Source organism: Myodes glareolus, chromosome 3, assembly GCF_982192425.1.
Source record: "Myodes glareolus chromosome 3, mMyoGla1.1, whole genome shotgun sequence".
NCBI lineage: Eukaryota > Metazoa > Chordata > Mammalia > Rodentia > Cricetidae > Myodes > Myodes glareolus.
The window spans coordinates 44,643,710-44,656,654 of NC_142028.1; the positions used below are offsets into that span (position 1 = coordinate 44,643,710).

At 39.2% G+C, this 12,945-nt stretch overlaps 1 protein-coding gene across 6 annotated transcripts in view; it reads right to left on the minus strand.

Annotated features, from left to right (window-relative positions):
- LOC148122650 (contactin-4) overlaps nt 1-12,945 on the minus strand; it is a 181,878-nt gene that overhangs the window by 146,831 nt on the left and 22,102 nt on the right. For all 6 annotated transcript variants that reach the window (XM_087904458.1, XM_087904456.1, XM_087904457.1 and 3 more), the window contains exon 3: nt 10,974-11,124. In XM_087904458.1, coding sequence (XP_087760584.1) covers nt 10,974-11,124 — 151 coding nt within the window. The remainder of the gene's footprint in view (nt 1-10,973; nt 11,125-12,945) is intronic.

A 12,945-nucleotide genomic window follows, 5' to 3' on the forward strand; every position in this document is an offset into this window, starting at 1 on the left:
TGGCAGTCAAGTATTTAAACACTGGAGCCTGTGGGAGTTACACCGCATTCCAACCACAGCAGCTGGGTTACTCAGTACACAGGAAAATGCTGAATATCGACTGCATTCTTGCCACAGTGCAAGGCCTACCTGTGTGCTCTAACACACACAGCATCTCTCTCCTCAGCCCTTGCAGCCTGAGAGGAGACAGGAAGACCAGTTTCTAAGAAAATTGGGGGAATAGTCTTTGAGTCTTTGTCCTTTAAATGACTGTAGACATTTTTTAGTTTTTTTTTCTGTCACCCACAGAAGCCTGATTTCAATGACGTTATGTCTATCACAGCAAATGCTTGTTGTACAGAGAAGGAATGAGAGACGTGAAAGGCATTTATTAAAATGAATTAATCAGAGGTGTGAGGTGGGGGAGCTTCAGCATTTAGAAAAACCTGGGTGAGGGCTGGCCCCAAGAGGGAACCAGCTCAGAGGGGGAAGAGCTGGAAAGTTAATACAAGGATTTAGAGGGATGTCAGGGGCAGATGGTTGGCTACAAAGAGCATTTGTATAGGAAACACTGCAAAGCATATTTAAAAAACAAAAACAAAACCAAACATTGCTTTTGGATTGAGGATCTGATTTTACAGTTTCCTGAATGAGTTCCATATATATGTTTAAGACCTAACCAATACTCTGCAGCTTGAGTCAAACAGGGGTCAGGCCAGTCTCAGGTGGTCACTATCTTAGAGTGGCCAGGACATTCACCCTGAATCATAATATTACATGACATAGTACATGAAAGTAGAAAAGGCCATGGGTGACGGTAAGTTCCTGGAGTCTTCCAAAGGACTACACAGTGAACAAATGTATCTATCATGAGTAACATTGAAAAGAAACCTCTCTCTACCCCTTCAGAGGTGTTTAAGATCATGAATGTCTTACCTGTGGCTCTGAGACAGGTAAGCTGAGGTAACAAGGGAAAACTGCAGAACTAAATTTGGAGAAGCAGGACAAGGTTTACTTCCACAATTGTGCATGCAAAATTAAAGTGATATAGTACTGCCAATAAGCAGGGCAACAGAGTCCAAGAAGAACCATAGCGCTTGCTGTTGCTTTAATGTTGTTTTGCCTCCAAGGCAGGATTTCCATTATTATGGAGATGAACTGCCTCTAATTATTGCAATAACATAATTGTTCCCCAGGGCGGAATCCCTAATAACAGAACCATATAGCTCTGCAGCAACTGTACGAGATATCCGGAGGGCAGGTTTCTCATTAGGAGCACATATATAGACATTCTGCCTGCAGAAGAGAAACAGAACGCCTGCAGCAATCAGCTTTCCTTCCCACACTAGGACTCAATGGGCCTTCTGGGCAAATACCTGCCATCACACTTGGCATCTTCAGACCTGGGTTTCACACCTTGCATACAACATGGAGTTTCACAGCCCTCTGCTGGGATTCCCTTCCATGTTTTACATGAATTTCAACTCTTTTAAATGCCTTTGGGAAGACAGGCAAATTGAGGCCATGCTCCGATTTCACCTTGGAGGCAGATGGATGTCAGTGTCTCTAAAAAGACGTGCGAACACGGTTCCACTCCTGTTTGGGTTGAGTGTTTGAACAGACTGCTAGTCTTGATCGGGTTATACTGTGCAGAGTAGGCAAATCTAAATATGTTTCATTCCAAGAAGATATGGTGAAACCTCTGAATGCTTAGTGTGGGTTTAATTATCTTCAAAACTGGTCCACAGTGACATAAACATGCTCTGTCCAAGGCAATGTTGGGCTGCTCAATCGGAAATATCTTTCATTTTGCCAGGCCTGTTCTCAGTAGAAGCTACTTGCTCTTTCTCGCGTCTTTCTACTGCTTTGGCTTGTGTCTGTGATGTTCACCAAGTTGTGATTTCCTCTCCTTCAGTCTTCTTTGTGCCCTCCTACCAGCTTGGCTTCTTTATCTTCTGTGGAAATGGGAATTTCTAAGGGCTCCTTCCACAGGATGGTCTGATCTGAACGTTGCAGACAGATTTCCCTCCAGGGTTTTTATCTTCTGGTGATGGATAACTCTCAGTTCCCACCCTTCAGCTTAGACTGGTGTTTACAACTTCCTACTAGGAAATGGCGATGAAACACCCATTGAACACTGGGCAGGGTCTAGATGAAAGTGTGATAGACTGGAATAAACTATATAGAAAGGGCCCAAAGCAGACACACAAGAGCCCATCAGAATAAATTAGCTCATCACAAGAGGAAGTCAGGCAGGTACAGAGAGGACTCACCTGTGCTAACTTGGAAGACAGAGGAAAGGGACCACAAACTATGGATTGGAGGAGTCCTGCAGACCCCAAAACTAGATTCTCCCCTAAGATTGCAAAAGGAATACAATCTGATTGAGGCTTTTGTTTCAGTCTAGTAAGGCCCGTTTCACAATTTTGATGCTTTTAAGAGACATGTACTGAATTTGTATTGCTTAAACCAAAAATATATTCCCCAAACACACACACACACACACACACAAAACTCATACGGCACAGACACATACACAGGCACAGACAGACAGACATACACATACACAAATATTAACCACACTTTGTTTCTCTCGTTCAAACTTCTTTTTAAAAAGATGTGTTTATTTATTTTTTTTACCTGAATGTACATGTATGTATATATGCCGTGTGTGAATCTAGTGCTCATGGAGGCCAGAAAAGAGCATCGGATCCCCTGTGACATGAGTTATGGATGGTTATAAGCTACCATGTGGCAACCAATTCTGGGTTCTCTGCCCAAAATGCAAGTGCTTCTAACTGCTGAGTTATCTCTCCAGGTAACAAACCTTTTTTTTTTTTTTTAAAAAAAATATTCACTATTGTAGTAAATAACATTATCACTCATCAACTGTTTAAGTAGGGTTCTTTGGGGTCAAGTTTTGTTTTTCCTCTTGCTCTCTCAATCCTTCTGCTTAGATCATTGTTAAGGGGCTTAAATTCTAGTCCATACATCTATCTCCTTTCCTTATTCAAAGCACAATTGATAACATGCAGCCACTCACAATTTCCATCCTAGACTGCTGCCTACACGTGGCCTCACTGGGTTCCCAATCTGGATTCACTCTTTCTTGCTGCTGGCTGCACATGAAGCAATCATTCCATAGCCTGCACACAGCTGTGCACAACTCCACACAATCCTTCAATTCCACCCAGGCTCTTCAGGTCCAAGTTTAAACTCCTCAGACATAAAACACAAAGTCACTACGATCTATCACCGTCATAATTTTTCAATGTTTCTTCTTAATAAATCACCTTTATAACATATCCTTCTGCGTTACTGAAAAACTCATGTAATCTTGATCTTGGATCTCGGCAGAAGACCTTGAGCATCTTGCTGGCTGGGTATATGTATTTTTCCCCTCTATTCTTAGTGCCAAGCAGTAGGCCTAGAAAGTGGCAAATGCCCAAGGAGTGCCTTATTCAATGAGTGAGAATTGAGTTGGGTACCTTTAGGCAGAGCATCCATGTTGCTGTCCAGAGTCATTACTGTGATATCCAGGATATAGTTTTAAGAATCTTTTCTGAACGTTTCAATAGTCTGCCTGTACCTAGTTATTATCTTTTAGCTTGACATAATGTATTACCTTCATGCCTATAAGAAGTAGAGGGGAAAGTGGAAGGTTCAAATGTGATTAAGAATAAAAGGTTTTTATTTTTTTACTTTTTGGCTTTAGAGGGAAGTAAACTATTTCCTCTAAGTGAATTTTCCAGACATCTATACTTACCCTTTAAACTACAGGTTAATTTTTGAAAGTAACTGTTTTCAGGAAGCAGTTTTCTCAGATGAACTCTGTTTTACTAATCTAAGCTCACAAAAGACAAGTCTTTTCCTCTTAGAGAAGCAACAGGACAATAATAAAGACCATATTTCTCTGCATTGATGAATGAAAGACTCCATTTCCTCATGAATGCTGCCTTTAGTTCAGGGTGACATACTTTTAAGTAGACATTCAAAGAAATGACAAATATGGTACGGGATGGGGGGTAGCAAATGATATCATACAAAGAACACCATAAAGAAATGGAATAGTTGAGCTTAGAGAAGAACTAGGAAAGGCAATGAGAGTAGATTTCTGGGAAGTACATAAAGAAACAGAAGAGAGCAGTAAAGAGGAATTAGATTTGTTAGCATAGCTTCATAAAGTAGAACAAAAGATGAGTGGATGCTGCAGGGAATAGAATTTTTCATCTAGCTACATCTCCATCATTAGAAGTACCTGGGAAATGATGAAGAACTAAATTTTGTGTGGAACCTTTTGCTGGAAGAGAGATAGAATCTGTGGGAATTGAAGTGGGAGGGATTGAGCCATGATGCCTGCCCACTCTGAATTCTCTATTCTTGTAATAGCAAGTAGTAGATAAGACCCCCAGAATTTTTCTTTCAAAAAGGTGAAGTTGCTTAATTCATTTGTGAACAGTAGATGCATGAATAAGACTCCTAAGATCCTATGGGGGAAATGGCCTTGTGGTACTTTGAAAGAAAATGGTCCTCAAAGGGAGTAGTACTAATGGAAGGTGTGGCCTTGTGGGAATAGGTGTGGCCTTCTTGGATGAAGTGTGTCTCTGTAGCGGTGGACTTTGAGGTCTCATATATGCTCAAGCACCACCCAATGTCTCAGACCACTTCCTGTTGCCTGTGAGTCAAACTGTAAGAACTCTCAGCTCCTTTTCTATCACTATGTCTGCCTCATGCTGCCTTGCTTCCCACCATAATAATAATGGACTAAACCTCTGAACTGTAAGGGAATCATCACAATAAAATATGTTCTTTTATATATATAAAAAGATTTATTTGTCAAACTCTGTGTGCCACTCTCAGTTTAAGTCAGTGGTTCTCAACCTGTGGGTCATAACCCCTTTGACAAACCTCTGTCTCCAAAAATAATCACATTAGGAATCATTACTGTAGCAAAGTTACAATTATGAAGTAGAAATGGGAATAATTTTACAGTTGGGGTCACCACAACCTGAGGAACTATATTAAAATGTCAAAGCATTAAGAAGGCTGAAAAGCACTGGTCTAAGTAGTTGGAGGGGGTATCTTTCCACATTCTTTAGAAGATAATCATCCGACCCACATCGAAGCAATCGGTATGAAAGGTAATCAGGCAATCATTGAGTGCAACTGGTCTAGAGAAGAACTTGGGCCATGACTGACTCAGCTGAGACCTAGACAATCTGTTTTTGTAGCATGAATAATAAAAACTCAGAGACAGATATTGGGGTTAAACCTGAAGATGAGAAAAGCAAAGCAGTCAGCCAGTGGCTCTTACTTATTCCTGAGACCTAAAATATGTGAGATCCTGACTCCACGAATCCCGAAAATTCCAAACCCTGCACTCTACACCCCAAGATCTCAGCCATTTTTGGTCTGACGTAGAGGTCAGAGCCAGTGGATGGCTGCTTTGCATTTCTGATCTTCAGGTTGAACCCCAATATTTGTCTCTGGTTTTTATTACTTGTGCTATGTGTTCTGGAACCTCTGATAAAATTTGGGGTTGCTGGTGGCCCTCATACGAGGAACAGAAAATAGTTTGTTGGAGAATGGAACCAAGGTAGGCAAAGATGTGGATGAGACACAAGAATGTAAGGCCGAGGTCTGATGCTATCTTGTTAGTCATGCTTAGAGTTACAATCTACACCTGATGTTCTCAAGTAAGTGACGAGAAATTTCACTTTTATAACCTAGTTTGAAGTGAGTTTATCTAATTTGTAACCATAAGGTTACACCCCAATGGTTATCACTGTACTTAGAATTCTAGGGTTTTAGGTTATTAATGATTCTGTTCCTTCTGCACATTGATGTTTTTGTTATAGCATAAAACCAATCTTATTTGCCTCAAGGGCCTTCTGTCTAAAAACTGAAAGTAAACAAAATAATCAACTTTATTCAGTTAGTAAGTTTAATTGCTCAATTCATCCAAATGATTGGAACTGCTTCCATGGTGACTGGAGAGCCCTCCGGAGGCCTGAAATAGTGGGGCTGTTCTGAACATCTGATTGAACACCAAAAGCTTGGTGGCATATAAGAAAATAAGACACATTCATTCCATTTACATAGGGATCTGGGGCCTGACCTATGGCAAAGCTATGCAATTGCTGTACTTTTTCATCTTTAATTTGGATGTTTGGGTTAATATAAGTAAAAGCAATGTTAATATGTTTTAAATTTATAAACAAACAGAAATTGAAGCAATAATTTTAGAACAATATTTTAAAAATAATTAGCATACTGATGTTAAAACCAGTATTTCTCAGGGCATAGTTATTGAACTAACATGGTACTACTACCATCTGAATTTAAGATAAAAGAGCCTATGTTTTCTCCATTTTCCTCCTTAAACTTTTATGGCAAACTCACTTATGCACAGTTAAGTGGTTGAAATTAGAATTAAATAGCAATTGATAACTATGGTCTGACTAAGTCTTTCAAAAACATAGAATTTATGGAGAATATTAATTAAAAAGAATGTTAAATAATGAAGTTTTGTCTCAATGTAGTTAAATGAGTTCTTTGTAATTAAGAAATTAATAATTTGTATTTAAAGGTTAAAGACTCACTATTTGATTCTGCAGAGTCTAGTTTTCACAGAGAATTAAGGTTAATAAGGTGATATGTTAGAAATTATTACTCAATGCTAATTACCCTTTGTATTGGTTCACTATGTCAATCTTCTCTTAAAATATGGATTATAATTTTTCATTCACAAATGGCATGTATGATTGATTTTATTCATTTGTATACTTAATTATGTTTCATCTCTATTACGAAAAAAGGGAAAATACTACTCATTCTTCCAACAAGGAAACAATAGTAAGATCTATTTGATCTTTCACTCTTCAATTTGTATCAAGTGTTCAACAGTGCACATGTCTTACTTGGAAGCCAATGGCTCATGTAACCAACTCACTCTATAGATTCATGGCACTCCTTGTGGTTATATTAACATTTTAGACATACATGGTTTCCTGTTCCTAAGAGTCAGAATTTCAAACAATATCTGGATGCCTATTTTCTCCTGAAAAATGAAGTGGTCCAACATCTGACCTACATTTCCACGTGGCTGTGGGGTGGTTATGTCCTGACTTTCCCCTTTATATTCCACTTGGCTAACTTTGAGCACATCTGCATTACCAAATCCAGTCGTCTACCTAATAACAGTGGAAAGTGAGGTAGAGCCTTGAGAACATAGCAACCATATGGAGATGAAGTGCTAATATTGATGCTTTGGGACCAGCCTGATGACACTGGAGGTAGAGGTGAGAAATAACAGAAACTAAGTAGCAGCAGGGAGTATCTTCAGTTTAAATATACTTTCTGTGTCAAAGGAATGTGGAAGCATGCTTGATGTCTATTAATGAAACCAACACAACTTGGATAGGGCACAGTTTAGAGTAAGCAAAGTGGTGGAAATAATAAATCAAATTCTTTCATCCTATAGAAAATGCCATAATATACTATCTTCCAAGAGAAAATTAAATCAGTGATGTGGAAATGGTTAAGCTTCAGTAAAACTAATCTATCATTAATGCAGTTTAAAATATTAGGATGCCATGTATAGACAGGTGTGCACATTGTCTCTTTTCTTCAGGGTGGTATTTGGCTTGTTTTGGTCAACATAGCATTAGTGAATGCAAAGTTGCTTCTTTTCCAGCCTGAAACACTAAGAGGCCATGTATGTCTGAGCCTTTCTATTCTGCAGTGGGGGCACTACAAAGAGAACTGGCCTTCTGAGATTGTCCTTGCAGAAGACTAGGGCCAAGAGCAGACCCTTACTGATGTGCAGTGTGAATGAGAAATTGCTTTTGCTGTTTTAGATCATGCTTTTTATACTATCATAGTTTATTCTCTGGATTGGACCTCAATAATTTCTCAGGCTTAATTCATGGTTTTTGATGCATCTTTAAATCCATACCTATTTTAAAGCAATTTATTTATGTAGAATTCATTCTCTCCCTCCCTTCTTGCCCTCCCCCCTCATTCTCCCTCCCTGTAATGTGCATGTGCCACCACCCATGAATGCTGGGAGTGGAACTGTGGCCTACAGCTAGAGACTTCTCTAGCCCCCATATAAAATTCTCTAAATGTTATGTCTTTAAATCATGTCAAAATTTAAACCTTAAAAAAATGCAGCCTTATCTATGGAAAGAGAAACCTGGACACCAAACCATCCTCAACCCCCCTCCCCCTACCTACAACCTGTCCTGCCTGCAGGATGGATGTATTGCTTATAGGATGTATTGGTGCAATGATGGTGCAGAACTTGTGAAAGTGGCCAACCAATGTTTGGTTGAACTTGAGGCCAATGCCACAAAAGAAAGTCCATGCCCTACACTCCCTGGATGGCCAAAAACAAGAGACATGATATCCCAGAGACCTAGGATAGAAGCAAACTCTCTTGGAAAAAAAATAAAGAAAATGATTCCTAATGATATTCTGCTAGATTAGTGTCTTGGCCAGTCATCATCAGAGAGGCTTCCTCTAGCAGCTGATGATAGAAGTTACAGAGACTCAGAGCCAAACATTATCAAAGAGAAAATCTAAGTTTGAGGTCTCTATCTAGTCCCTTCTCCCAGAGATCTGAGAACCTAGCAGAAGAGGGGGAGAAAAGAATGTAGGGGTCAGAAGGCATGGAGGACACCAGGAGAACTTGGTCTATCAAATTAGCTAAGCAGGTCTTCTATGGACTCTCAGAGACCAAAATGGCAATCATGGGCCTGAGTGGTTCTGCATCAGGTCCTCTGCATATTTATTATGGCTGTTAGCTTGGGGTTTTTGTGAGAATCCTAACAGTGGAAGTGGGTTTTCTCTGACTCTTTCGCCTGATTTTGAGACTTTTTCCCCTCTTATTGGATTGCCTTGTCCAGTCTCAATATGAGAGATTATACCTTGTCTTATTGCATCTTGTCTTGTTCTGTTTGGCTGTTATCTACAGAAGGCCTGCTCTTTCTGAGGAGGAAACAGAGGGACAGGGGACCTAGAGAAGAGTGGAGGTGGGAGGGGCTAGGAGGAGTGGAGGGAGGAAAATATGTGTTTGGGATGTACTCTATGGAGGAAAAGTATATTCTCAATAAAAATGCAGCCTTTTCTAAGCAATGAATTTGGTACACATTAATTAAATTTCAATTATATTCAAAGGAATATGTAACCATCAAATGTAATCTAGCATTCCACATTTTAAGAAACACTAAGGCAGAATGGAATGTTCCTTGTGTTTTAGTAAGAAATTCTGCTTTCTAGTACTGGTGCACCTTCTAAATACCTATCTTAATGCCCAAAGACCAGCTGTGCCATCAAGTTTGGAAAGAAGAGCTTCTTTTTGCCATAGCTGGTGCTTTCTGTTGGGGTTCATATTGATGCAAGTGATGAGAACATGTTAGGGCTGAATGTCGGACTTAAGTGGGTAATCGATGCCATCCCTTCTAAAGTTCAGGAAGCATAAAGGAAAGAAGAGGTAGAGAGATCCAGACTGCAGGTTACTGTAGAACGCTGTCTTCTGGATATGTTAAGGCTGGCTGCTGCATGCTTGAACCTGTAGCAGCTGTACTCATCTGCAAAAAACCTGTCCGTACTCTGATCCGCTGACATTATTTTATGGAAAGGAGTAAGAGTCATGACGTCCTACTACTCTGGGACGTATTGGCTGGTAGTGGTTGCTGGGGGAGGAAAAGACAATTTCTTCAGTGGTATGGCCACTGGTAGTTGCTTGTGTTCCTATAAGTAACCCTAAGGGAACTCACTGAGTCACCAAAAAGCAAAAATACAGGATACGAAATAAGAAGGGAGATTATGTGGGGGAGCGAAAAAGAACCTGCAGCAGTGGAAAAAGATAAGAGAGGGGCAAGAGGGTGCACATGACTAAAATAAATGAGACATATGTACAGAATGTCACAATGAAACCGATTATATATAATTAATATATGCTAATAAAAATAAAAATCATTTGCTTTCAATTTCCCAGATTTGCCTTAAAACTTAAATGCCATTTCAGTATTCAGTGGACTATGCTGTCTCCTGAATATATAAGGAATCAGAACCAGATGTCTATTTGAAGTTAATATGTGTGTGGACAGATATCACTTAGAAACTGTATCAAGTTTGTTTATAGAAATTATTAAGAAGGACAACATCATCAGCACAGTGATCTAATTTGTATATGCAAATTTGAAGGTGTGCAGGTGTAAAAGGGTAGATACACACATTTTTAAACACTTCCTTATTGGATCTATGAATACTTGCCCTTTAACATCAATTAAAATCATTATGTATACAGCTGGTAAATCCTGTCTTATGGGTGACAAACACAGGCTCATGCATAATTACCCCTTTCCAGCGGATCGAATACATTACAGAAAATGGTAGAGGATATTTTACAGGGGTGACAGCCCCGACAAGGTCTTGGAGATTTGTGCCACTTGGTGCTCTCTGATGTCAAACTCCAAGTAACCCATACTCATTTACACCCTTTAAACAATATGCTTCCTAAATGTAATTCATGTGTACTAGGAAGCAGAGGTAATGGCAAACTCAGATATTAGAATAAATCTGGTTCTTAAAGAGATACAAATGAATAAAGAATCAAGCAGGCTATAGGCCACATTTATAATACCAGGAAACAACAGATAGTGCCAAATGTTTGAAGAGCTGTCATGTAATGGAACTAAACCGATTTGACTAAGCCAAGGAATTATGATGGACAAGTATATACGGAAAAAGTTTAGGCTAAAGGTTTATTTTCAGTTGCTCACCTGCTGGAAACAATGTGAGTTCTCACAGGGTTAGTGCAGTCTCTCTCTGCGTGGAAGGTTTTCTAGAACCCCGATATTAAGAAGGAGCATGGAGGTCAATATTACCTCCTGTCTTACTCAGCTTCCTGCTTTGAATATTTGCTCAATTCTGGCAGACAAATTTCTACAGGCTAATCAAATATTAAAAATATTTCAACATCATACCTTTCATTTTCTCGTAATAGTTCCCGCCCCTTTCTCCAGGTGTAGACAGGTCTTGGAGAAGCTTTGGGCTTACACTCAATGACAACGTCACCGCCCACTTTGACAAGTGTCACTCTTTTCAAAAGTGTGCTCGAGAAATCGGGACTTTCAGCTGGAAACAGTAAAAAATAATAACAAATTATTACAGAAAGAAGAAGCACCTTGGCCTTTTTCTTTTTGTGATACACTTACTATAGATCATCAGAGACAGGAAGCTAAATTTTTTTTTCTGATGGAAAGCACACGGCACTGTATGTTTGGATGGGTTATTAAAATTTAATCCATGATTTATATAAGATAGAGTGCAACTGCTATATGGATGTTACTTGATGGATTTTGTATCCTCCTCCGTGAAGATCAAGATACCAAACATTCTTACCCCCTGTGGAGGATTCTCTTAAAAAATTTATTCCACGCTCAAATGGACAAAAATTTAAAAATTTAAAAGAAGCAACAGAAAAAGAAACAAAACACGAAAATACATTTGGCAAGTTTCCTGATTATGTATGCAACAGTGGCCCTTTCTCTGACAGTTACTGCTTCTGTTCTGCAGCACAGCATTCTCTTTCCTGCTTTCTCTCCTTCCCTCCATCCCTCCCCTCTCCCTTACTCCCCGTTCTCTGTCTTTATGTCTCTGCACCTGTCCTTTCTCTCTCTCCTCTCCCCTACTCTCTGTATCCTTTAAAGGATCCATATATTGTTGCCTTTTGTCAGTTTCTCCTTAAAATCAAGGGTTCTACCATCCCTCCATCACCAGTACCAAACACAGTGCTCATCCTATTTAGAAAAAATCACCTGCATTTGCTGCAGAAATTTAGAAAACTGTGTTATACACTCTTTCTGATTGCTCTCAAGAACACACTCACATTGATACGTTACACTGCACTGACCTATCAATAATCTCAAAGAATGACTGCTTCCCTGAAAGAAAACACATCATCTTTAGCTTCATCCAAATAAATAAATAAATAAATAAAGCCCTTCTGAAAGATTTCTGCTTTCTTCTGAGCTTAGTTACTGTAGGTGGAAGATTTCTTGATTGACCAATGGATTCATTTTCTTGTGTAATTTATACCTTATTTAAAAATCTCTGACTTCTTGCAATCTAACTTCATAGAATTGAAGCTTTCAGATCATGCTGAAGACAACATTTAAATCCAAACTGTACATGATCTAAATGAGGACTTGGAGTATGTATGCACATGGGTAGGATCACACAGGTCACACAGGGTGAAGGCCCACTTACTTTGAAAATAATTTATTTTTATATGTATACATGTATGTATATGCACCACACATACGTAGTACACACAGCCAGAAGAGGGTATCAGATATCTTGGAAGTAGAGTTACAGGTGGCTATCAGCCCCCATTGGGGATGCAGGGATCCAAAGCTGAGTCTTCTGCAAGAGCAGCAAGTGCTCTTAACTGCCGAGTCCCCTCTTCAACCCCTACAGACCTATTTCTTAGACACACTCAAACCATAGCTGGTGACTTTTCTTTTTAAACAAAGGACTGAATTAAATCTGGGGCTTCATATTTGCTAGGCAGCACTTTGCTACAGTACTGTATTCACAGAACTCTTGGAATCTTTTAAATTTTTGGATAAGGTCTTACTTCGTTGCCCAGACTGATTTTACATTGACTCTAAACCAGTCATACCTCAAACTTGTGACATGTTTTTTCATTTTCCTCCAAAGTTGCTAGGTACAACTAAAGTTGAGAAGGTTACTGTGTAATGGGGTGCTACAATGTATACATGGGAGCTGATACCAAATGTGAAGCTAAAGTTACATGAACCAGTAGGCTATTGACATTTCAGGATGCATACTTCATCATCTACAATTCAAAGAGTAACTTGATAGTGATGAATGCAATCAACAGAGTACAAGTCTAACTATTTATAAGAAAAATACTGTATATTATAATATTGT